Here is a 26,571-nt window from a genome sequence, read left to right on the forward strand (position 1 = left end):
TAGAGTAGAATTTATTTTAATCGTCTAAATTGGTTACTTTTAAAGAATTTTCATGACCCGTCCTCTGGCATCTTTATTTTCCTTCTCATTCCTCTCTTCTGGATTTCTGGTGGAGTTCTCCGCTTTCCCTCCTGCCCTCTGCTGGTGAGCGGGTGACATGCCTCGTGACACCCTGGTGCAAAATAAGAGAAGTTAAAAAGGGATGGGCGTGCAGCTCAGAGGTGTAAAGCGTCTGGCTTCAGCCTCTAATGGAGGGGAGAGAGATGGGGGGGAGAGAAGAGAGAGAAGAGAGAGGAAAGAAGAAAAAGAAGAGGAAGAGGAGGAGGGAGGAGAAAAGAGGAGGAGGCGGGGAAGAAGAAAATAATAATAATAATAAAAACAATAATAATAATAATAAAAAGTGATGGGCCCTTGCTAGGATTGTCCTCCCGTGCATGAAGGGTGCCCAGCACCGTTCCAGGTGGGAATGAGGACGTGTGCGTGAGAATCGTACGCTACCTGTGCTTCAATGAGAACTTTATTTTACTCTAAACACTAGCGATGAAAGTGAAGTTCAGTGGCTTAAACTAGAATGCGTCAGAAGCAGTTGGCCGCACTTGAGTGACCGGGGTGTGCGCTTCGACTCTCTCTCAGGTGACCCGGTCCTACTTCCGGCGCGCGGACCCCTTCTACGACGAGCAGGAAAACCACAGCCTCGTCGGGGTGGCCAATGTCTTCCTCGAGTCCCTGTTCTATGACGTGAAGCTGCAGTACGCGGTCCCCATCATCAACCAGAAGGGCGAGGTTGGCTTTCTCTTTGTGCGTCTCTGCAGAGAGCAGATCAGGGGACAGTCGGGTGGCCACGGGACGCTGTTGCCACCGTGTTCGTAATCAGTAATGGCAAGTGGAATGTGTACGTGTGTTACGAATCCCTCGTGATTCCTTGGGCTTTATGGTGGTTACTCCAAGTACTTTGCGGGCAGAGCAGCTGGCAGAAACTAGCCTCGTCAGTCCTCACGTGCCATTACCCTGGCAGCTTGGCTCTAACACGGAAGAGAGGTCTTGGGGACCAGGAACCATGTCAGAAACGTGTGTTTGCCCTCTGCTGTAGGTGGCGGGCCGGCTGCACGTAGAGGTGATGCGGGTCAGTGGCGCCATCGCAGAGAGGATCGCAGGAGGGGACGAGGCCCCGGAGGGCCCCTTCGAGAAGGAGGCCCCGGAGAACAGACTGGTGTGCATGGTAAGGCCTGGCTTCTGTTCGACGTCGTCTGAGGGGGCTAGTTTTGAAGATGGAGGATATTTAGATTTAAGAACTCTTGTGTTCTGTTCAGATTTGGAAAGTATCCGTCTCCAGATTGAACCGTTAGTGTTTGGTGTTCCCGGGACCATGTTCTGTCGTGTGTCCCCGAGCACTGGCTCAGTACTCCAGAGCCTCACTCCGCGAGTCCAGACCAGGCGCCTCTTTTCTCTGGGCCATTTGCCTCCAGAGCTGTCGAGTCCGTGGAGAGGCGGGTTCCCCACACCGCTTCCCTCCTCTTGGAGGAAGCCGGAGATCCACGCCGGTCCTGGTCCTGGTCCTGGTCCTGGTCCTGGCCCGAAGCTGCTCCATAGGCCCGCTGCGTAGTTTCTCTGCCTGTCCTTTGCCTTCTCTACCCAGATGCCTTTGCGAGGCTGCTCCGGCACACCCCAGGCCCCGGCCCTGTCCCGAGCGCTCTCCGCCTGTGGGCCACTCATGACACACGTTAGGTGTGTCAGATACCTGGACTACCAAAGGCGGGGTGTCAGCTCTCCAGCGGCTTGACGCCCTGCGCGGTTGGTGTGTAGGTGCCGGGGACACGTAGGTGTGAACAGAAGACTCTGTGATCCCAGGGTTGACAGAGTAGGCCCCAGGGGTAGGTAACTCGCTCAGCAGGCTCTGAGACTCAGGCTGAACCCGAAGGCCAGGCCACAGATGAAACCCTGTCTCCGCGGGTGCTCTGGGGGCTTTCATGGGCAGGTAGAGCGGAGAGAGGTCACTGCTGTCTGGCTTCTGTCCACTCCTCTGGGCAGCCCCCTCCCCTGCTCAGCAGCGTGCCTTGCTGGGGTTTCCAGACACCCCCTAGTGGGCCCGTATTGCCGCTGGCTGAGGATCCCTGCAGCAGCTGGTAAGAAGGTTTTTAGTGACAAGAAATCAGCCAGGGCCCTGTGCTGTTTAAGGGAGGCCAGGAGGTAAGGGAGGGAGCCAGCACGGGGAGCCGCGAGGTCGCTCTTACGGAGCGGCTGCTCCTGCAGGCCTCTGCGCGTGCCCAGAGGCTCCCCTGGCTTTGGTGACTTCCAAGTAAGGGGGGGCACTTCAGTCCACGGGGATCTCCATCGTGTTGGGTTCAGAACCTCTCCGTTGAGGTTGGGTTACTATCAGATGGAGACAAAGCTGACGAGCTAGCGAACGCAGCTCTGAACGACCGACTCCTGTCCTTAGAGTAAAGTGACTCAAGGCCACAGTCACACTTGGGAAGTTTATTGTTATCACTGGAGAAGAGTAGCGTGTCTGAGGTAACGAGGGCTTTAAAAAATGGTGTCAGCTGGGCAGGGTGGTGCATGCTTGTCATCCCAGCATTCGGGAGGCCCAGACAGGAAGATCGCAGGTCCCGGACAGCTTCAACCACTTAATGAGGTCCTTTGCAACTCATTGAGACCCTGTTTGAAAATAAGGAATAAAAAATAGGGCTGGGAGTGTAGCTTGGAGGTAGAATGCCCCTGGGTTCCATCCCTAGAACCACAAAAAACAAAAATCAAAAAAACAAAAACCTGTAAAATAGCCAGGTGCCATGGTGCACACCTGTAATCCCAGTGCTGGGGAGGCTGAGACAGAGGATTGGTTCAAGTCCAGCCTCAGCAACTCTGTGAGGCTCTCAGCAACTTACAGAGACCCTGTTTCAACATAAAGCAATAAAAGGGATCTGGGTAAAGCTCCGAGGTAGAACACCCCTGGGTTCAATCCCCAGCACGCGCACCCCACCCCCCCCCGACAGAAGTGTATTGCAATTCTGTCATTATTTCCTTTATTAGCTGAAGAGCTGTTATAGAATGTTCCTATCATATATTTTGCATTAGAGATGGTTTATATAGAAAAGGCAGGACCAATGCTCCATTCTCTCTCTTTATTTACTAGTTTTCAAAATAATGAATTGAGGGCTTGGTGTGGTGGCGCCCGCTTGTAATCCCAGCATTTGGGAGGCTGAGACTGGAGGATCGCGGTTCGAGGACAGCCTCAGCTACTTAGTGAGGCCCTCCGCAACTCAGTGAGACCCTGTTTCAAAATAAAGACTAAAAATTGGGCAGGGGGTGTAGCTCAGAGGCCAAATGCCTCTGGGTTCCATCCCTAGACCCGCAAAAAAAAAAAAAAAGAATTGAGTTTTTCAAGCGCAATCATCTTGTAGTCTTAACGCCATCATGACCTCCTGAACCGCGACACTGTTTCGCTCCGTTGCCCTCATTCCCCCATCGAGGGGGCTCTAGTGTCCCCGGCTTGGCTGGTGGCGGCCCCCCAGGTGGCTCTCGGGTCCTGTGGCCATGGCTAACTCCTGGTGTGATGAATGTGCTGGTCTCACTCCATACATCACCTTCCCAGACCTGGTCAGCCCTTTTTCCCAGGAACCTGATCGCCTCCACTGGGAGGCGCCTTTGGGAGGCTGTGTCCTAGCAAGTAGTGGCCCTGCGTGAGAGTGGACGGATGCAGGGGACAGAAGAACCAGCCCGGAGACCGCAGGCGGCGTGGGTGTGAGAGTCACTGGCCCTTCAGGGAAGTCGGAACTTATGATTTTCCCATAGTGAAGCATCAAGGAAGCTTGGCATATTTGCAAACTCCGCACAACTAGGCCTCTGCTGCCTTCCGGAGGCTGCTCTGCCGGCAGCAGCTGGCGTGCGAGTCTGTGGTCTTCTGACACCTTGTGGTGACTTTAATTTTTGCACGTAAAAACAAAAACCCAGCCAACCGTGTCCTGGCTAGCTCCATAGTCTTCATTCCTGGGAGCCCTCATTGCTGCGGTCTCAGCCCTGAGAAGGGCGTGTGGAGGAAAGGACAGCACAGTATATGCTGTTTCTTGTGTGTCTGAACCCTGAAACAGGTTAACTCTCTGGGAGAAATGGCTTGCAGATGGCATGCGGCCACAGGAAGTCTGTCCCGCGGTCCGCGCAGGGCCTGGTCTTGTATTCGCTCATTCATTTCCTCCCGTCGGCGTGCTTGGTCTCACCCAGCAGAGTACGGTAGCTAGTAATATTCCCATCTCTCACAGCAGAAAGATAAACCAAGGAAAACTAAGAATTGAAGGAGTGTTTACAGGACACGAGATGACTAATCAGTGGCATGTTTTTTTTTTTCCTTAGATCTATGAAATTCCAAAATCTTGTGATCTTACCACATTGTCCCATCTCCCATTTTAAAACACTTAGTAAGGCTGGGTATAGGAGCACACGCCTATAATCCCAGTACCTGGGAGTCCGAGAGGGGAGGACCTCAGGTTGGAGGCACAGGACTGAGGGTGCAGCTTAGAGAGAGAATGCTCGCAGGTTCAATCCCCAGTACCCACAAGTACATACATACGTAAATACACTTAGTAAAAGTGATATTTTAAAAAATCATGAAAAATTAATTGCAGAATACCGATCGCCCAGTTTGCGGAGGAATGTGTCGGCCAGCCTGTCTTTCCTAGCAGTTCTCTGAGGGAAGTGCTATCTAGATGTTTCACACTTGTGGACGTCGCAGGAAAACAATGAATTATAATGGAGTTTCTATCTGTTGCTAATCCACCTTGACCTGGTATGGAGGAAGTCTGCATTGTGTGATTTTCCATATCTTTATTAATGATTCCTGAAATCAGGTGGTATTTGTGGCTGCTGGAATGCATAAGTTAGGCCACATTCTCAACTTTGCCTCCTTGTATTATCAGCTAGATGTGGAGGGAGTCACACCACATGCAGAAGGGGAACGGGCGAAGGGGATCACGTGTGATTAATGCCAGTCTTGTAAAAACGGAGTCAATTACGACGTCAGAATTTAGTTTGCCTTAATAGCTTCAGGATTTCATTTACTTCACAGCTGGAGGAGTTATATAAACTCACAATTTTACAAAAACTTCAAATTAAAGCTCATACCCACAATCCCAGTACTTGGGAGGCAGAGACAGGAGGATCCCAGGTTTGAGGACAGCCTCAGCAACTTAACAAAACCCTGTTTAAAAGAAAAGAAGAGCCGGGGTGTAGCTTGGAGGCAGAACACCTCTGGGCTCAATCCTAGTAACACGCACGCGTGCACACACCTCAGCCTGCTGCCAAAAGAAATAGTGACGATATCTGGTTGCTTTAAAATGTATTACAGGTGTCTCACCTGGGCCCCTGGGTCTAATTAGGCGCCTACTGTTTCTTCTTCCTTTTCTTTTTTTTTTTTTGTGGTATTGGGGATGGAATCCAGGGGCGTCATACCTCTGAGTATACCCTCAGCCCTAGTTTTTTAGTCTTTTTATTTATTATTATTATTATTATTTTTATTATTATTATTTTATTTTGTGGTACTGGGGATGGAACCCAGGGGCATTTTACCTCTAGGCTATATCCCCAGCCCTATTTTTTTTATTTTTTATTTTGAAACAGGGTCTCACTGAGTTGCAAAGGGCCTCACTAAGTAGCTGAGGCTGTCCTCAAACTGCGATCCCCTGTCTCAGCCTCCCAAATGCTGGGATTACAAGCATGCGCCACCATGCCTGGCATCTTTTTATTTTTGAGACAGGGTCTCACTGAGTTGCGAAGGGCCTCACTAAGTAGCTGAGGGTGGCCATGAACCGTGATCCTCTGATCTCCGCCTCTGGAATGCTGGGATGACAAGTGTGCGCCACCACGCCCGCCTAGGAACCTGCTTCTAAGTGCACCGTTATGTTGCGGAAGCCGGCCGCCCTCAGTGGAGAGCGCATGTCGTCTTTGGTGCCGGGAAGGCGGTGGGCACGCCAGTGCTGGCTTCCCCGGCTTCCTCTCCAGGGAGCCTGCGTGTTCTCAGCATCTTAAGAGTTCTCCAGAGCGCTGAATTGGCATGTGACATTTCCACGTGAGGACCCTTTATCCTTCCAGATGGCAAATACGTATTTTACCCTTTCTTGAGTGCTCGTTGCTTCTCGGCACATACACTAATCTGGGGTTTCAATCATTGCACATATGTATTTATGGTATTGGGGGTGGAACCAGGGGCACTCTGCCTCTGAGCTACACCCCCTGCCCTATTTTATTATTTATTTTGAAACAGGGTCTCACTAATTTGCAGATGGCCTCGCTGAGTAGCTGAGGCTGGTCATAAACCCGGACCCTCCTGTCTCAGCCTCCCAAGGACTGGGATTACAGGTGTGCGCCACCGCGCTCAGCTTCATTCATGACGTGTAACCGTTTTTGTTTTGATATTCATGGTTAATCAAGTTCACATCATTGTACAGTGCTGGTGGGTTGATGTTCAACAACTTCCTTCTGAGTTGATGATGAGCCGCCTATCTTTATTGGGTTCTTTTCGAATTTCTTACTGGCTCGTTGTAATTGTGCACGAAAGTGAGGTTTATACGCACACATCCATATTTGCGTGCCACATTATTCAGCTTGCTTCCTTCCCCAGACCTCCCCGTGCCCTCCCTCCTTCCTCCCCAGTCCTCCTTTATTCCACTTTTCTCTCTCCTGCTTTCTGAGGTCCCTTTTTCTCCCTCTCTCTCTGTCCCCCATAGGAGAGAAAGCATGTGGCCCTTCACTTTCTGAGCCTGGTTGATCTCCCTTATCAGGTTGCCCTCCATTTCCCTCCTCCTGTTAGGAAAAAAATTCAAACCCTCTTCACCAGCTCTTACGTACTATACAACACCCGCCGTCACGTCGCTGTCACCCTCCCAGACTTCTCACTGAACAGGACAGTCACGGTCACCACCTCAGATGCAGGAGGGCCTTCCCAGAGTGACCGGGACGTGACCAGCGCGGTCCAGCCCTCAGTGACACAGTCAGGGCCGGAACGCGGGCTCCGATGCCGAGTGTCCCCGGGACCTGTGGGGTGAAACACCAACAGAGCCTTCCTCCCGTCAGGTTAAAATACTCCAGGCCACGGGGCTGCCGCAGCATCTCTGCCACTTCGTCTTCTGCAAATATAGCTTCTGGGATCAGCAGGAGCCGGTGACCGTGGCGCCCGAGGTGGACACCTCTTCCTCTCCCGTCAGCAAGGAGCCGCAGTGCATGGTGGTCTTTGACCACTGCAGCGTGAGTTGGTTTTCTGGTCTATTCGTGTGTCAGTGGAACAACACAACGAGAATGAACCTTATTGCTTTGAATGATTGTGCCCATATATGTCTGGAAGCAGTGTTTCTTAGAGTGGGGATGGCCATGCATGTAACTTGTCCACAATAAAAAAGTCACATCTGTGTAAAAAAAAGAAGTGTGTATGTTTAGAAGCCAAGTGTGGTGGTACACACCTATGATCCTAGTATCTAGGAGGCTGAGACAGGAGGATTGCAGGTTTGAGGACAGCCTCAGCAACGTAGGGAGATGCTGAGAAAACCCTATTTCAAAACAAAAGGTACAAAAAAGAACTAGGGAGCCAGGCATGGTGGTGAACGCTGTAATCCCAGCGGAGGCTGGAGGATCAAGGTTTGTGGCCAGCCTCAGCTACTTAGTGAGGCCCTTCGCAACTCAGTGAGACCCTGTTTCAAAAAAATTAAAAGAATAAGAAATAGGACTGGGGGTGTAGCTCGGAGGCCGAATGCCCCTGGGTTCCATCCCCAGTACCACAAAAAAAAAAAAAAAAAAAAAAAGAACTGGGGTTTAGCTGGAGGTAGAATGCCCCTGGGTTCAACCCCCAGTACCCCTTCTCTGCCCCCCACACAGGTGAAGAAGCTAGTGTGTTGGGGTGAAAACAGACAGTGAATGACTTAACTCGACACTGAGCTTCTGCGGAGCCCTTTTCATTCTGTCCTTCGTCCTTGCAAGTTAGATTTAGTGGTAGCACTTTTTTGTCAGCTAAAGAAACATTCACAAAAACTAAGCGAGACTGTTTCAAAGTTAAATAGAACTGGGCTATAGCTTATAGGTACAATGACCCTGGGTTCCATTCCCATTGTGAGAGAGAGACAGACAGACGGACACAGAGACTAATTGCAAAATACTACCTTATGAAGATGAGATTTTTAAAATTAGGCGATCTTTTTTTGTGTGCTAGTGTTCACTATTTTCTTTGTCTTCTATCATTAGAGATTAACTTCCTAAAAAATAATTTCTACTACCTTGTTGCATGTAGTAACTTTTATATCAAACCATTACAAATCATTTTTGTGAAGCTTAATACAGTTACACTTTTAAAAGTAGCTCCCAAAATATTGTCAAAAAAATAGAATACATGTATTCTTATATACTAGGCTTTCAAAGTAGAAAGTTTTTGCAACTTGTAGTTACCTTAAAGACAGGAACCCAGGCCACCAGGGCATTCGTTCCCTATGACAGCTCTGCTCTGTAGCAAAAACGATTCCGTTTCTTTCCTCCCCAGTAGCATTAAGAGTAATCATAATATTGCCCAAAAGTGTTTGCCGCCTTGTGATTAGAGGTTGCATTCCAGGAGTTTTCTGTTAACATCACTGAGGACTTCATTGAGCACCTCTCAGAAGGGGCGCTGGCCATTGAAGTGTATGGGCACAAAATGAACGATCCTCGGAAAAACCCGGCGTTGTGGGATTTGGGAATCATCCAAGCAAAAACACGGAGTCTTCGGGACAGGTGAATTTTAGAGCTCCATCTGAATCCGTTTATAATTTTAAAAAATTGCTAGAGATTAAGATCACTATTTATTTATTTATTTATTTATTGTGTGTGTGTGTGTGTGTGTGTGTGTGTGGTACTGGGGGTGGAACCCAGAGGCTTTCTACCTCCGGGCTATACTCCCAGACCTATTTTTATATTTTATTTGGAAACAGGGTCTCACTAAGTTGCTGAGAGCCTCACTAAGTAGCTGAGGCTGGCTTCGAACCTGTGCGATCCTCCTGTCTCAGCCTCTCAAGCGTGGGGATTACAAGCGTGCGCCACCACGCCCAGCCTAACCACTATTTATAAAGGGTACCACTTCCCAAGCATTACCGGAATCCAGGGGTAGATGGTCCTGCTGTTCCCAGGGTATCAATCTTGCAGCTGAACTTGCTTAGGGGGCGGATGGTGAGGGAGGATGGGAGAAAGCAAGGGCGTGGCTACTTAAAAAGAAACAGTGACGCTCGCTTGGAGACTGGCCACTCGTGCCTGAGAGTTATTTCCCATTAATCAGCCACACAGAGACGGTGACTGTGGTGCTCACAGTTCTTTTGAGCGACATTGGTGAAGGAAGGAGGTAGCCTTAGCCTTATTTGTTGGCTTAGAAGGAAGTTTTTCCTCTGTTTTTTTTTTTTGTTTGTTTGTTTGTTTGTTTTCACTTAGAAAGTTTTAGCAAATCCTAAATTAGAAGGTAAGAATTTTTTTTTCCTGACTCTTACTGACCTGAGAGAAGACTTGTCAAGTCACCCAAGATATGTCTCTAACTTTATCTGTCCATGAGAAGGTAGTCCTTGTATTTGCTTTTGGACGTCTGATTAGAATGTTCCAGTTTTTTTTTTTTTTTTTTTTTTTTTTGTGTGTGTGTGTGTGTATGTGGTACTGGGAATGAAACCCAGGGACAATTCTACCTCCAAGCTACACCCCCACCCTGTTTTTTATTCTTTATTTTGAAACAGGGTCTCACTGAGTTGCAGAGGGCCTCACTAAAGTAGATGAGACTGTCTGCGAATCGCGATCCTCCAGTCTCAGCCTCCTGAATGCTGGGATTACAAGTGTGCGCCATCATGCCCGGCTAGAATGTTCCAGGCTTTTTTGTTTCTGTTTTTGTTTTTTAGTGACCACTTTGAACAGGTTAAAGTGTTATATTTGGTGTTTTCATCTCTTTCCGAGCGCAACAAAGGCGCCACTTTTACTCGTGATACCACGCCAGTGTACTCCCGCCCTTGGTCAGTGTGCGTGTGTTCTCGCTAACCTTGCCCCTGCGCCATTGTGCTTGGAGGTCGTTTCCATGGCTAAGTCTCATGGCGGGTCCCGAGGGCTGGAGTTGAAAGAGCAACGTCAAGTTCCCAAGAGCCGCCCCTCTTCCCCAGGTGGAGCGAAGTCACTCGGAAGTTGGAATTCTGGGTCCAGATCTTGGAACAGAATGAGAACGGTGAATACTGCCCTGTGGAGGTGATTTCTGCCAAGGACGTGCCCACAGGAGGGGTCTTCCAGCTGCGCCAGGTAACGGGTGTGAGCGTTCACATTAAACTCGTGGCCACCAGCAGACTTAATACGGGGTAGTGGTTCTTTGTGTGTGGTGCTGGGGGGCAAATCCAGGGCCTCATGCATGGTAGATGAGAGCTTTCACTGAACTATACCCCAGCCCTTAATATTGTTTTTTATTTTTTTTGCGGTACCAGGGAGGGAATCCAGGGGCATTGTACCTCCAAGCTATACCACCAGCCCTATTTTTTATTCTTCTTATTTTTTTGAAACAGGGTCTCACTGAGTTGCGAAGGGCCTTGCTAAGTAGCTGAGGCTGTCCGCGAACCGCGATCCTCTGGTCTCCACCTCCTGAATGCTGGCACTACAAGCAGGCGCCACCACACCTGGCTTAATATTGGATTTTTTTTTTTAAAGAAGAATTGAACCCAAGGTCATTCTACCTTCTAGCTACACTCCAGCCTTATTTTAATTTTTTATTTTTTTTGGTGGTACTGGGGGTGGAACCCAGAGGCTTTCTACCTCCAGGCTATACTCCCAGACCTATTTTATATTTTATTTGGAAACGGGGTCTCACTAAGTAGCCGAGGCTGTCTTTGAACCTGTGCGATCCTCCTGTCTCAGCCTCCCAAGCGCAGGGATTACAAGCGTGCGCCACCACGCCCGGCTCCGGCCTTATTTTAATTGTTGTTTCAAAGCAGGGTCTCACTGAGTTGCTGAGGTGGCCTGGAACCCAAGATCCTCCTATTTGAGCTTCCCAAATACTGGAATTACAGGCGTGCGCCACTCTGCCCTGCTAATATTGGATTCTTTTTAAAAGAAATGTTGATAATAATGAAATCTGGACTGTCCAAATCCATTTCTTACCTTCAGGTTATTTCATGTTTCCTGTGTATTTTCTTTAATTCTCACAAGGCTTGCTATTTATGACAGGTGTGGTGGTGCACACCTGTGATCCTAATACTTGGGAGGCTGAAACAGCAAGGTGCAAGCTTGAGGGCAGCTCAGCAACTTAGCGAGACCCTTTTTCAAAATAAAAAAATAAAAAGGAAAAAAATTGGACTGGGGGTAGAGTTCAGAGTTAGAATGCCCCTGGGTTCCACCCCTAGACCCGCAAACAAACAAACAAATAAATAAGGGCTATGAGCATAGCTCAGAGATAGAATGCCCCTGGGTTCAATCCCCAGTATATACAAATAAATGAATAAAGAAATCAGTTTCAGTTGGATTATGAAGAAGACATACTTTATAAGAAAGTTTAGAATTGAATTGTGGAACATAAAACAAACCTATCAAGTGGCATTATCACATTTCGAGTCACGGTGCGGCCGTCCTGCAGCGCCCGGGCTCTGCACCTAAGAGCACCTTCCGCAGCCTCCCCTTCACCTGTACTTGGGGACGATGGTGACGCCGGCTTCGCGAGATCAGCAGGATTAGGACGGAGGCTGCATCTGAAGCCCAGCGCTCGACACTCGGGAGGTGTTCAGTGAAGGCCTCCACGTCGGCGCGAGGCACGCAGCTCCGTGTAGGAGAGACGTGGCGATAGGCGCCCAGCCCGGATCGTCCGTCGGTGCTGCCAGCTAAAGTCTTCTATAAGTTGCATAAATGATTTAGAGCCGCCCTTTGCTATACTGTGCACTAACCATCATTTAGTGGATTCCTGTGAGATTTCCCGTACTTTGAAACAAAAGGAAAAGGCTAGCTCTATACGTGAATGCCACCCAGTGAGAAATAGGAAAAACGGCTGAAGGAAAGAGCGAGTTTGCTTAAATATGTAAGTTCTGACTGTTTTAGGAAGAGAAGGATAAGTGCTTGTTTTAGACGCCAGCAAGTGAATTTCACCAAAGGCATTCGTGTGGGGAAGGCGAAGAGCAAGGGAGGATTAGAGTACAGAACAGGTTCAAAATAGGTCACTTTCTGGTGTAAGCAAAATAAAAGGTAGCTCACTGAAATGCTAAAACTACTTTTGGCTATTAAAATATTTTCTGAGAGCTGGGCGTGGTGGCACATGCTTGTAATCCCAACATTTGGGAGGCAGAGACAGGAGAATCTTGATTCGAGGACAGCCTCACCTACTATTTAGTGAGGCCCTTTGCAACTCAGTGAAACCCTGTTTCAAAATATAGAATAAAAATAAAAAATAAGGCTGAAGGTGTAGCCTGGAGGTAGGATGCCCCTGGGTTCCATCCCCAGTACTGCTATATATATATATGTATATATATATGTATTATAGATATTTAATATATGTTAAATATCTAGATATTATATATATTTTATATATTATATAAAAATATATAAATATACATATATATATATATATATTTTTTTTTTTTTTTTTTTTTTCCCCTGAGGATAGCAGGGCATGGTGGCACTTGCCTGTAATCTCAGTACTTGGGAGGCTGACACAGGAGGAAAGTGAGTCAAGGGGTCGCAAAGGAGGTAAACACCAGCCAAGTTATTAAAGGCCTTTTTAATCAACCGGCACCTTCGGGTGAGATCTGCCAACCATGGGGGAAAGGGACCGATGACCAAGTGGCAGAGCCACGCGGTCAGCAGAGTCACGCGGCAGAGAGGAAACGAGGGTACCGATCTTGGATGGAGCTGGTGGCGTGGGCATGCTGGTCCTCTCGCGACATCTGGCGGCCTCGGGATCGCTGCGCGATGTTGGGAGCCTCACAGCCTCTCCACTCTGGCTTCCGGGGTTCCGCCTCCCGTCCCCATGGTGGGGTCCCATGGGGGTGGGGGGCCCCGGCCTATCAGCAGGTTTGAGTCAGACTTAGCAACTTACTTAGACTCTAAGGAACTTAACAAGGCCCTGTTTCAAAATAAAATAATAAGAACAGCAACAGGGCTGAATTACTCAGATGTAGAAGTCCCGGGTCCAATCCCTAGTACCCAAACGGTATATTTTCTGAGAGACTTTTACCACAAAATATCTGCTGCATGGTCCTGGAAAATATTAAATCAAAAGACATCTGCATCCCATCCATTCAAATGTAGCTTGATAGGATCAGCAATCACCTAAGTAGATTTTCCTGATCATGCTCAACTCTGGGGCGCTGACGTCCCTTGGAAGAGGGCAAGAGTAATTAACTTGAAATTGAATATTCAGATTCTATCTTTTGTATGTCATTTTCTGTTCCTAAAATTATTAACCAAGTTTGAAGTGAGTACTTTGGGAATACTGGATCGTTTTGACAGTATTGCTTTGTTACAGATACAGAGGCACTGTAGAGTTTGTTCTGAAAACACGTTTTAAGGAGGCACACCTTCTTTCTGATCAGTTCCTCCTGGAGTATAGTTGAAACTTTTTTGTACTCTGGGATTAGGGCAGTGAATCCAAGATAGCATTAGACTTTCCTATTTCTAATGCTGGTTGCTTGTTTTTTGTTTTTGTTTTTGTTTTTGGTTTTGGTTTTGGTTTTGGTTTTGGTTTTTTGTTGCACGTCTGGGGATGGAACCCAGGGGCATTTGACCTCCGAGCTACACCCCCTGCCCTGTTTTTTGTTCTTTATTTTGAAACAGAGTCTCACTGAGTTGCAAAGGGCCTCACTAAGTAGCTGAGGCTGTCGGTGAACCGTGATCCTCAGGTCTCAGCCTCCCAAATGCTGGGATTACAAGCGTGAGCCACCACGCCCGGCTTGGTTGCTTCTTTTTTTAAAGTAGATCATAGCTGGGTGTGGTGGTGCACACCTGTAATCCCAGTACTTCAGAGGCTGAGATAGGAGGATCACAGGTTTGAGGACAGCCTCAGCAACTTAGCAGCACCCTTTTTCAAAAGAAAAATTTAAAAGGGCAGGGGGTGTAGTTTAGAGGTAGAATGTCCTTGGGTTCAATCCCCAGCACCAAAACTAAAAAAATAAAAGTAGAGATCATACTTTGTTTACGGGTTAGGCAATCTGTTCTTTAACTTGATATGCCACATATGCTTTTCCACAGCAACATTTTAATGGTTATGTAGTATTTCATTATATGCACTTCAGTTTATTTAGTTATCAATCTTATACATTTAATTTATATCTTATTTTTATTATCCGCAACAAGATTTTTAGATTATTTGTGTATATTTATGATTACTTGAAATTTATCTCTAAAATGTTTTATTTCTATGGCAAAGGACGTGTGTGTGTGTGTGTGTGTGTGTGTGTGTGTGTGTGTTTGGTACTGGGGATTATACCCAGGGGCAAATTAACTCCAAGCTACACTACGCCATTCCTTTTTAGTTTCCATTTTGAAACAGGGTCCTGCTAAGTTGCTAAGGGTCTTGCTCCATTGCTAAGGCTGGCCTTGAACCTGTAGCCCTACTGTGTCAGCCTCCCAAGTGCCGGAATTTCAGGTGTGTACCAGCACAGGTCAGCGTTTATATTTTTAGGTTACATTGCCTTGAAGAAAGCTTGCACCAATTTAAATTCCTCCTCCGCAGTGTATAAAATTGCTCCATAAACCTGGGCAATATTGGAAATCACCCTTTTCAAATATGATTGCTGGTTTAGCAAGCAAAACTAAAGGTATATCATGTTTATTTTATTTTGTATTTATCAGTTAGGTTGAGCATTTTTTTATTAGACAGCTGCTTGTATTTACTTCATGAGATGGTTTCTTTTTATTGAAGAAATATATAAACCATACACTTATTCTTTGTCTTCCTACTTGCTTAAAAGAAAGCCAGGTTTTCCTGACTAGTCTTAAGTCTGTGTTATAGTCCTTAAGATTTGTAAGCCACAGGGAGGTAAGGTCTCCACAGGTAACTGATTTTCAACTTGAGCCTGTAGAGGTCTCTCTTAGCCAGATTGTTTGAAGGCTTGTGATTCTCTCTGGTCCAGGGCCAGTCCCGGAGAGTCCAAGTTGAAGTGAAATCGGTGCAGGAGTCGGGGACCTTGCCACTGATGGAAGAATGCATACTGTCAGTTGGCATCGGATGTGTAAACGTCAGGCCGCTCAGATCCCCCAGAGCCCATGAGACCTTCCACGTAAGTCTCTGCCCATTCCATGTTCGTGGCGAGGCAGACCCACACCAGTGTCTTTTGGAACCTGGCAGGCGTCTGCCTTCCCTGGACCGTTTTTTTCCAGGATCTCTTTCTTCTCTGAGGTCTTTCCCGGTGCTTTGCAGTTTTGTGCAATCTCTGCTCCACACTCTTACAGGCTTTGCCCTGCTCCGTGGTAAGCTGAGGGTTAAAACCCTCAGCCTCCCTCAGCCTGGAGAACTCCAAGTGCCTGGCAGTGATTAGCTCCCTGCACCTCCCACCGCAGGAGCCCCCCACTGGCTGGCAGAGACTACTTGGCCAGCAGGTGTTTGATTTCTCCTGGGGAGTGGGACCGCGCACCCAGCAGGAGAGCATTGTACTGGCTCCCGAAAAGGTCAGGCAGAACTCTTCAGTCCCCCTGAGGAGCCCGTTTTTACTCAACTTCCTGGCAACTGTGAAGCCCCCAGGGCAGGTGGGAGTCGACCCAGTGTCTTAATTAAATTAAAAACCAGAAACCCTGGGAGAATCCCTTGATTCTTTAAACCATTCTTTAGGATCTACCTGAGACATATTTTTTTTTTCTCTTTTAGGAGGAAGAGGAGGATATGGACAGCTACCAGGTAATTGAGCACCGTTAGCCTCCTCAAATGAGCTTGATTAAAGTACATAATTGCCCGTTCCAGGATCTCACTGTACTGTTACGTAGTAATTAAACAATTTGGATTCAAACACTGTTTTTTCTTAAAGCAAAACAGAGTGGGAAGCAGTGAGTATTGTTTCATGGGCCACAGAGAGGAGGCCTGCAGGGATAGGAGATAATGTGGCCGTGTTGATGTCCCTTCCTGCACCCTGAGCTCCCATCCCAGCTCCCACAGAGCCTCCCGGCTGCTCCTGGCTGCTCTCCTTGACCTCCCCCTAGTGGGCCCCTAGGGCCCCCACCCCTTGCTCCTGTTGCGCTCCTCTCGCCCCAAGTGTGGGCCAAGCCCGGGTGTTTTCCGTATTTGAAACCAAGTCTCCCTGAATGCCCCTTTCCTAGAGTCATCCGGGGATTTTGTGGGTTTTTTTCTTTCTTTCCATAATCTGCCAGATTTTGTTTATGTCTGTGAAGTTTCGTCTCGTCCGTCATCCTTTAGGACTGTCTGAGCTCTGTGGAGCCTGATTATGTCATCCAGTGTAGTCAGCCTCCTGGCTTTGCATCATTCTAATTCGATAGAAATGTCTGCCTTCCTGCAAGTTACTGATAACAGCATTGTATCAGACGGTGTTAAATGCAGAGTCCTGCGGCACCACAATAGAGACTTGCACATGATTCCATTAGTCCTGCGCTCGGGATGTGCATCCGAGTCCCCTGTGCCCGCTCTCAGGCGATGCTTTGCGCGTTCCTCCAGCTTGTCCTCGGGAGTGTCACAGGCTATTTGGTTAAGTGCCCTGGTGAAGTCCAGACCCGCGACGTCCGCAGCATTCCACTGACCTACCCAGGCTCCTAACCTTATTACCAAGGGAAATGAGCTAAGACTGGCGTGCTTGCGGGTGGCGACTGACTGTGGAGTGGTTAGTCTGTCCCCAACGGCCCCCGTCCTCTCACCCCACCCTCGAAATACATAGCCACAAGGAGAGAAGCGTCTACATGTAGTTGTCCTTAAGCGCCTAGGAAGCCCAGCGTGGTGGCGCATGCCTGTAATTCCAGTACTTGGGAGGATAAAACAGGAGGAGTGTATGTTCGAGACCAGCCTCAACACTTTAGTGAGACTCACAGCAACCTGGCGAGACCCTGTTTCAAAATAGAAAAATAAAATAGGGATAGGGGAGTAGCTCAGAGGTAGATTGCCCCTAGGTTCCAGTCCCAGTACCACAAAATTAATAATAATAATAATAATAACGATAATAACAATAACAATAATAATAAAAGAGCCTGGAAGACAATACTTTTTGACATTCATTTGAGGTTTCCCAGGCTCTGAGCTGTGCAAATCTGAAGATTATAAAGTATGAGGTGTGAGTTGTGTCCTGCAGAGACCTTGTAAAACTTCACCGCAGCCATTACAAACTAAACCCACCTCGAATGCTCTAGGTCCTGAGTTACACACAGGGAGGGCCATCGGGTGGTGCTGATAACTGAGCCACGGTGCTGCTTAGCATTTTGAGTCATGTTAGAGTCAGGTAAGATAGCATCAGCTCCGTACGGATTGTGCTCACATCATACCGGACGTGGTCTCCCTGTTTTCTTCCAGGATCGGGATTTGGAAAGACTGCGTAGAAAATGGCTGAATGTGTTAACAAAGCGTCAGGAGTACTTGGATCAACAGCTGCAGAAGCTCGTCAGTAAACCTGGTAGGAAGAGCGCGCTGGCTACACCCTGCCCCACAGCGCTAGCCCGTTAGTACCACAGCAAGTGAGAGCCAGGTGAACCTGTCAGCCGCGCGGCGGGCGAGCCCGTAGGATTTAGTTCAGTCTGTACCATCCTTTCAAAAAACCCAGTGCGATACTGTCTCCGTGTGGTCCCCACCCCTGACAGAGGAGGAGAGGTACAGCGGCGGAGCTCACAGCTCCCTTCGGAAAAAACTGGAGGGTGCTCTGGGGCTGTGAGCGGTGGGAAGCCCCTCTCTGCCGCGGTCAGCGCTCTAGTGAGCGCTCTCCAGCCAGCAGGTGGGATTTCTGCATCTCCTCCTCGTTCTCCGTGTTCTAGATAAGACGGAGGATGATGCAGACCGAGAGGCGCAGCTCCTGGAGATGCGGCTGACCCTCACGGAGGAGAGGAACGCGGTGATGGTCCCCTCCGCGGGCAGTGGTATCCCAGGGGCCCCCGCAGAATGGTAGGAACCCCGGGGCTCCCTGGGCCCCGTGCTCACCACGCAGGTTTGCACCTGCTGCAGTCAATGAAAGATTCATGATAGCGGGGGAGGACAGCGTGGTCTGAATTGAAGGAACTATTAAATTATTTTCATGGTTGAATAACTATGGCCTCAAAAGGCCGTGTTATTAAATAATATTGTTATTGGCCAGAGTAATTAAGATTTCTGAGAACTTAAATCAATATTTAATACCACTGCACTTAGCACTAAAAAAATAGTTAATATGTTAATTACTTGGATTATTCATTCCCTGAAAAGAATGTTGGGTCATCAGAAAATTGCATCTCCACCGGTTTTGGGCGTGGGTGCAGGCTCAAACTGTATGGTCAGCAAATGTTCTGTGCCACTTTAAAATGTAAGCTGAGCAACACGGAGCTCTTAAGTGCATCATTCCGTGAGAAAGGAAGTTTATTTTCATTTTAATATACTTTTATTGGTGTATCGTAGCCTCGCCTCATAATGCAGTTCAGGGTGATAGGGACGCACAGGCGCACGGCGCTTGGTGAGCTGCCCCGGCTCCCCCACCCCCAGTACATAAGACTGAGATTGGCATTGGAACCAGAAAGTAACTGATCAGGGTTACGACAAAGCGCGTGGGCTTGCAATGCTTGTGTCCGCCCCTGGGGGGCAGCAGGTGCAGTTAAGTCTCAGCAGCATCGCTCACGCTGGATTTCAGTGAACCCACTGGCCAGGGTCGTGGTCCCCTGGACCGTGGCGGCCCCGGGTGCATGAGGACTGTGTCCTGCATTGTGGGCTGCTGAGATCTCTGGGTCTTTTGTGTTTCAGGACACCAGTGCCGGGCATGGAAACCCACATTCCTGTCATATTCCTTGACTTAAATGGTAAGTCGGGGTGGCCCTGGACAGAGCGGGCACCACCGTTAGGCAGCCTGCCACCGAGGTGAGCGTCGGTCCGGTGTGCGCCCGCACGGTCCCGCTCTGTGAAGGGCTGACTGTTTTAAGTCATATTTTCTATGGCAGCAGTAGGCTTGTTTCATCGTGATGCGTCCCCGCATCGCGCACGCCCTGTTCCCCCATCAACTTCAGAAGCTTGCAACAAACATACTTTCCTCTTTAATTTGTCAGTAAAGATTCCTTCTGTGGAAAGACCTAATAACGATACCACGTGGCGTGCCTCCTTCTGGGCCCTCTTAGCATTACCTGATACATCGCTGGCTGTCCCAGTGAGACCTTGTACATTGCCTATTTTTTTTGGTAAATACATGTTAACCTCCACCCCGCAATACACTCTCCCTATAGGAGGAAAAATAGAAAATGAAAAGGTAGATTAAGCAGCTAAGCATAAGTTGGAAGTCAGCAGGGAGATTCCTGAACCTCTGCAGAAGAGCTGCATTTGAAGATGAACTCCCCCGAGGAGTAGCGGGCGCGTGCCCGGGGCTTCCTGTGTGTGGGGTGCAGCGGCCTGAGCAGCCCGGCTCACGACAGTGGAAGATTGTTCAGTGTGCTTGCGGGGTCGGAGGTCGCCACCGGGCCCACCCACTGTTGGGGTTGATGCTGGACAGCTCCATCCTGCCGGTCATGCTCTTGATCCTTGGAGACTGAGGGTGACCCCAGGCTGTTCTTACATTCGGCTCCCTAGGTAGGGGGGGAGGTGGGGGTGCTGAACACAGTGGAAAATGAGCCCGAGGAGGACCTGGATATTTGCAGAGATGAGGTCCACCCAAACCCACTTACTTTTGTGTGTGTGTATATGTGTGGTATTGGGGGTTGAATCCAGGGGCATTTTACCTCCAAAATACACCCCAACCCCGTTTTATTTATTATTTTTATTATTATTATTATTATTATTATTATTATTATTATTAGTGGTATTGGGTTTCCTGGAAGCCCTTCTGCCTCCGGGCTACACTCCCAGACCTATTTTATATTTTTTTATTTGGAAACAGGGTCTCTTAAGCCAACGAGGCTGGCTTCGAACCTCCACGATCCTCTTGTCTCTGCCTCCTAAGTGCAGGGATTACAAGCATGCATCATCACGCCCGGCTCCATTTTATTTTTAATTTTTAAAATTTATTTATTTTTGTGTGTATGGTACTGGGGATAGAACCAAGGAAAATTCTACTTTTGAGTACACCCCATCCCTGTTTTATTTTTTATTCTGAAGCAGGGTTTCACTAAGTTGCAGATGTCCGCACGAAGTTGCTGAGGCTGCCCTTGAACCTGCAATCCTCTTGTCTCGACCTCCCACGTACTGGGATTACAGATGTGTACCACCACATCCAGCCATTCAAGTTTTTAAATTTTGAAACAGGTTCTCACTATATTGCTGAGGGCTGAGGTTGCTATGGTGCTGAAGCTGGCTTTGAACCTATAATCCTCCTCTCTCAGCCTCCCAAGCGCTGGGATTCTGGGCATGCCCAGCTAGCCCACTTACTTCTGATGCCTCTGCCTAGGTTTAAAATAGATGGGGAGATGGGATGGCCAGACTTCCAGCCAAACATCCACAGGGCTGTGCTGCGGAGTCTGACTAGGGCCTCTGGTTTCTGGTTCACGAAGCCAGTTGGTCCCTTTGTTGAACTTACCTGTCAGCTAATTGGAATCACTGGCACATTTCTTGTTTCTCCAGTGCTCGAGGAGGCGGAGGCTTTGGGTGTAATCACGCTGTTACTGTTTATGAGCAGGCCTGGGGTTACTGCTTAGGGATCTTGGCTTTTGTGGCCTCCAGAGCCTTGGCTGAGGTATAGAGGGGGCAGCTCGAGTCAGAGCATTTGCCGAGGCGCTTTCCATCTCTCCGATCTGTGCAGTATTAAACGGTCATCATCGGTGTCATGTGAGATTGCAGAGCAAAAGAGCAAATGAAATTTGGAGCAGAAGAGTTTTAATAAAATGTGCATTGAAATTTGGCGGGTCGGGGTTACCCTTGGGAACGGCCGCTGGGTTTAACGGAGTCTCTTTGCTGCCAGCCGATGATTTCAGCTCTCAGGATAACCTCGATGACCCCGAAGCCGGCGGCTGGGACGCGACGCTGACGGGGGAGGAGGAGGAAGAGTTCTTTGAGCTGCAGGTCGTCAGGCACCATGAGGGAGAGGTAAGTCAAGAGGCCTGGGGGATTCCCCACACATCTAAATGGAAGTCACCCTCCTGCCCCCGCTTTGGGGAAGCCAGCACGGGCGGGGCCTCGGCAGGAGCTGTGCTCTGTCCCCAGCCGAGGGGGTGTGGACGCTGCTGCAGTATGTGGAGTGCAGATGGCGCCACGTTTGGATTCGCATTGAAACTCTTCTGTAGAGACTTCTTGAAAAGCAATAAGAGAGCCAGGCGTAGTGGCGTGCACACAGCTGTAATCCCAGTACTTGGGGGCCGGAGACAGGAGGATTGCAAGTTTGGGACCAGTTTTGCAACTTAGTAAGGCCTTCTGCAATTTAGTGAGACCCTGTTTCAAAATTTAAAAATAAAAGAGGACTGGGGGTGTAGCTTGGAGTTAGAATGCCCCTGGGTTCAATCCCCAATACCACAAAAGGGGGGGGGGGGCGGAGAGAAAGGAAGGGAAGGGAAGGAAAGAGAAGAAAGAAAGAAAAAGAGCCAGGAGTGGTGGCGACACCTGTAATCCCAATACTTGAGAGGCTGAGACAGGAGGATCTCAGGTTCAAGGACAGCCTCGGCAACTTAGTGAAACTGTCTCAAAATGAAAAATAGCGCTGGGGCTGCAGCTCAGAAAGAATGCCCCTGGATTCAATCACCAGTACCACTAAGAAGAAAGGAAAAAAAAGGAAAAGAAAAGAAAAAGAAGAAGAAATTGAATAGACAAAGGCAGCTTGCAGTTTTCATTTCAGTGGTTGAATCTGTGTGATAGATGTATCCTGGGGATTATTCCCTAATTTTTATTTTGCTTGAAAAATTATAAAGTCTTTTGGAAAGGAACGGAGGTGTAGTGCTGAGGACAGGCCTCACACTGGTGTTCCTAAGATGCAAAACTTGAGCCCAGCTCGAGGAAGCGTTTAGGCGCTGGGGTCCGAGCCGTGGTGGCAGCACAGCAGCTGCGCCCGCGCCTTCCTCGGTGCCGAGTGTGCTGAGACGCAGGGCCGGTCCAGGTTAAAGCAGACGATGGGCCTGGGCAGCTAAGTGTGGCCTGTGATCCAGGGATGGGAAAATGGAAAAATTTGCATGTAGACTCCATAACAAGTAATAGTACTATATCAGTGTTAAATTCCCCCTGTGACAATTACCTGCAACTTACTGAAAGGTGGCTCCGCAAAATAATTGTATGGAAGAAACAGGAGCAAAGGTGGCCAGGAGGGTGGAGCCCAAGGACGGGATGCAGGAGTCCACAGTGCTGAGGTTTTGCAACTTTTCTTAATGTGAGAGCATTTTTTAATAAATATAAAAGCCACCTATCCACCCATGTATCCACCCACCCACCCACCCATCCATCCACGCATCCACCCACCCACCCACTCATCTACCCATCCATCCATCCATCCACCCATCCATTGATCCATCGATCCATCCATCGATCCATCCATCCATCCATCCATCCATCCATCATCCATCCACCCATCCATCCACCCATCTATCCATCCATCCATCCATCCATCCATCCATCCATCCACCCACCCACCTACCCACCCATCCATCTATCCAACCATCCATCCATCCACCCACCCGCCCACCTACCCAGTAGAGTACCCTGTTCTGTGCCTCCCAGGCCTCAGGGTGAGGCCGCACTCTCCCGTCCCATTGCCTTTTGAGATCACTTCTCTTAGGAGAATTCAGCCCAAGCAGAGGTGTTTTTGGGGTGCTTGAGGGCTTTCTGGAGGAAAGAACAAGGTGCTTTCTCCGGTCCTCTCTGTAGGCGAAAGCAGAGGCCTCGTGGGACTCGGCGGTGCACAGCTGCCCCCAGCTCAGCAGGGGCACGCCCGCGGACGAGCGCGTGTTCCTGATCGTGCGCGTGACGGTGCAGCTCAGCCACCCCGCCGACATGCAGCTGGTCCTGCGCAAGCGGATCTGCGTCCACGTCCACGGCCGGCAGGTGAGGCTTGGTGCCCGGAACCATGTGTTTAAGCGAGGGTCCGCTCTTGGCGGGGCTGCGGCGGGAGCGCCCTGCCTTCTGTCCTGAGCGCCGCTCCTCCCGGCCACCGTTAGGTCCACCTCACCACGGCTGCCTCGGCCCTGGCGCCATCATCCGACTTCCTCCTAGACAGCATGCACCTGTAAGCCCTGTGCCGGGAAGGCTGAGGTGGGGATCGCAGGTTCAAGGCCAGCCTCAGCAATTTAGCAAGACTTTATTTCCAAACCCAAAATGAAAAGGGCTGGGGCTGTAGCTTGGAGGTAGAATGCCTCTGGGTTCAATCCCCAGCACCACAAAAAGAAAAAAGAAAAAAGAAAAAAAAAAATCAGTGAACCTGGTGCTCAGGGCCAGTGGGGCAGCTGGGTGCTTTGCTGCTGCGTTTTCTCTGGGTGCGGCAAGAGGAGGCACCTCCACATCAGCTGCTCGCCCGTCAGCCCAGTGCTGCTCTCCCTTCTCTTTCCAGATCTTTCTTTTCTCACAAGTTATGGTTCATATGTCTACCTTTAGGTTACAGAAAGGTGACTAGGAGCCGGGTGTGGTGGCGCATGCGTGTAATCCCACTACTTGGGAGGCGGAGACGGGAGGATCACAAGTTGGGGGCCAGCTTAAGCAACGTTGTGAGAACCTTTCAAAATTAAAAAAGAAAAACTGAATTGGCAGTAGAACACCCCTTGGTTCTGTCTCCAGAACCACAAAAGCAAACACGCACACTAGGCGTCTGGGGAGAGGCTGGGTGCGTAAAGCGTCCTGGTACTCCTGTAGTGCGCGGAGCTCCCTGGGCAGGCCGCTCGGCCTGTGCCTGTAATCTACACCGCAGGGAGAGCGCAGACTTCAGACCAGGGAGGAGCGCGGCGTCAGGGCGGAGGGTGGCATCCGAGCTGGCGCTTTGCAGTAGGGCGCTGGGCAGGTGCAGGGACGGGGAGGAAGGAAGGGTGGGCAGGACGAGACCGCGGGTGGCCATGCCAAGGAACACAGCCTCCCGTGGAGGTCAGCGGGCTCAGAAGGACCTTTTGCCACTTGAAGGGCGTAGAGGAAATGTCTAGGTGAAAATTTAAACAACTACTACTGGCTTTTCAAATGTGAGGGCTTGGGAGGGTGGTTCTGGGGACCCTAGTTAGCCTCTCTACCTCCTTTTTATTTCTTTTTTTAATCTTTTGGTACTGGGGATTGTAGCCAGAGGCATTTAACCTCTGGGTTACATCCCAGCCCTTTTAATTTTTTTAGTTTGAAACAGGGTCTTGCCGAGTTGCTGAGGCTGGTCTTGAGCCTGCGATCCTCCTGTCTCAGCCTCCCCAGTCCCGGGGTGACAGGTGGATGTCGCCACACCAGGCCCCTTGCCTCCCTTCTGTGAGGCCTTCTCAATACCTGAAGCCAGGATGGCTGAGAATAAATCTTTTCATTTAAAAGAGCATAGTCATGGTTGACAGACTCCTAGATGTAATCTCCACCCCTAAAAATTAATCTTTAGTTCTAAATGTCACACTGATATCAATCTTGGAAATGAAGACTGGCGGTAATGCTGTTAAAATTGCAGCTCTTTAGCTTGCCAGCCCAACATCAATAAAACCCGGGTCGCGGGGTTGGCTGCAGACGCTGTGGGTGCATCTCCCTCTTCTCGTGAGCCTGCGGGGATTGGAGGGACACACTGCCGGAGACTGAACAGGGGGCATTCTACCTCCAAGCTGCACCCCAGCCCTTTTTATTTTCTATTTTGAAGCAGGGTCTCATTAAGTTGCTAAGGGTCTCACTTTGCTGAGGCTGGCCTCAAACTTGTGATCCTCCTGCTGTCTCAGCTTCCCAGGTACTGAGATTACATGTGTGCCACCATGCCCAGCAACACATGCTTTATGGGGGCTGTTCTGGGAATTGAACCCAGGGGCTCACACATGCTGGGCAGGTGCTCTGCCGTGGAGCTACGTCCCCAGCTGTTGTGAGCCTCTTGAAGAAGGACTCCATTTCCAAATCCGCAGTCCTGGTTGCGGGACCCCGAGTCTGCCTGGCCTGGCGTCCCGCACAGAGAGGGTGCGTGGCGGAGGGACCACGTTTCCACTGTTTCTTTATTTGAATTGTGGGAGCGAGTGGCCACGTTTCTTCCTGGCTGAAGAACTTTGGAAGTATTCTAAGACACATCCCTCTTGGCTTCAGTCTCAGGTATTTTTTATTGCTGTTCATTGTTCCCTTAGACAAGAACCAGGATTGCCGCGTGACCCTAATTTGTGCAAGTCAGTGTCACTAATTCTATGCAAACCGAAAACAAAAAAGGCAAAATAGCAATAGTGCCGGGCGTGGAGGCAGAGGACTGTAATCCCAGTACTTGAGAGGCTGAGACAGGAGGATTGCAGGTTCAAGGTCAGCTTCAGCAATCTAGTGAGGCCCTGTTTAAAAACAAAACAAAACAAAAATAAATAAATAAATAAATAAAAAGGGCTGGGGAGTGTAGCTCAGAGGCAGAATGCCCAAGTTCAATTCCCAATACCACATACACACACACCAAAAAGAACAATAGCATCCACGCCCCCCAGCACGGGAAGCGGTAGTTCTGCCCCCAGTGGGCGTGGCCCTGCTGAGCACTGAGCCCGCGGAGGAGCATGGAGGATGCCATAGGTGGTCTCTCTGCATTCAGAAAGGCTCAGATCTTTTAAAAATTAAACAAAGATCACTGAATGGGAAATAATTTGTCAGGCTTGTGGAATAATGTGTTTTTAAGACAAGGCGGCTGGGCTTCTCTCTCCTTTTGGGGTCGTGCCGTTTCTGCCTCCCGTTCTGCTTTCTCCCTCTCCTCTCCACTCCCGATTGTATTCCATCCTCATCCCGCTCCCTTCAGCCTCCGAGGACGTCCAGCCTTAGCAACGTTTCCAAATGAGTCATCTCTGCATTAATTCAACAGTTCAGTTCTTAACTGTGTGAAGAGCGCAGTCAGCATCAACAATGACCAGGCACTCGTAAATCACCTTCATAACGACCTGCTTTGGTCAGGAATGGAATGCCCGAACGTGTCAGTATTCATGGTACACGATGTCCATCCTGCTCTGGCAGGGGAGTCTGAGCCTCCCTGGTCCTTGCTGACATCTCAGAAGGTCGTTCTGCTGCGTCTTCTGTCCGTAGCAATGGCACAGAGCTCAGCCAGGTGCCCGGTCCAGTCCTGCCTTTTCTGGGTGTCGGTGCAGGGCCCGCCACACACCAGGCATCCGTCAGTGGCGCCAGCAGGAAACTGCATTTGCTGATAAGGATTTCATTTGCTTAAGGTGGAAATGTGCTGTTTTCAGTTGGTTAGAGTGGACACGGCATCCTTTATGCAGTCTCATTGTTACTGAAAACTCAGTTTTAAACGTAAAAACTGTGTCTTCTATTTTTTTTTTTCCTGTAGGGTTTTGCTCAAAGTCTCCTGAAAAAGATGTCTCATCGAAGCTCAATTCCTGGCTGTGGAGTGACCTTTGAAATTGTCTCCAATATTCCAGAGGTGAAGGAACATTGGCAATTTACTA

The 26,571-nt window shown here is 49.2% G+C and overlaps 1 protein-coding gene across 1 annotated transcript in view; it reads left to right on the forward strand.

The window, feature by feature from the left end:
* Window positions 1-26,571, forward strand: part of KIF13B (kinesin family member 13B) — a gene marked incomplete at both ends in the record, with an annotated part of 153,036 nt that overhangs the window by 93,924 nt on the left and 32,541 nt on the right. Inside the window, 13 exons of the mRNA XM_080709861.1 lie at window positions 634-783; window positions 1,091-1,219; window positions 7,060-7,230; window positions 8,579-8,736; window positions 10,131-10,263; window positions 15,069-15,215; window positions 15,800-15,829; window positions 17,441-17,540; window positions 17,896-18,022; window positions 18,848-18,903; window positions 20,985-21,109; window positions 22,871-23,047; window positions 26,454-26,546. Of these exons, the coding sequence (XP_080565987.1) occupies window positions 634-783; window positions 1,091-1,219; window positions 7,060-7,230; window positions 8,579-8,736; window positions 10,131-10,263; window positions 15,069-15,215; window positions 15,800-15,829; window positions 17,441-17,540; window positions 17,896-18,022; window positions 18,848-18,903; window positions 20,985-21,109; window positions 22,871-23,047; window positions 26,454-26,546 (1,596 nt within the window). The remainder of the gene's footprint in view (window positions 1-633; window positions 784-1,090; window positions 1,220-7,059; window positions 7,231-8,578; window positions 8,737-10,130; window positions 10,264-15,068; window positions 15,216-15,799; window positions 15,830-17,440; window positions 17,541-17,895; window positions 18,023-18,847; window positions 18,904-20,984; window positions 21,110-22,870; window positions 23,048-26,453; window positions 26,547-26,571) is intronic.

Source organism: Muscardinus avellanarius (assembly GCF_963383645.1).
Source record: "Muscardinus avellanarius genome assembly, chromosome: 14".
In the NCBI taxonomy this organism is placed as follows: Eukaryota; Metazoa; Chordata; class Mammalia; order Rodentia; family Gliridae; genus Muscardinus; species Muscardinus avellanarius.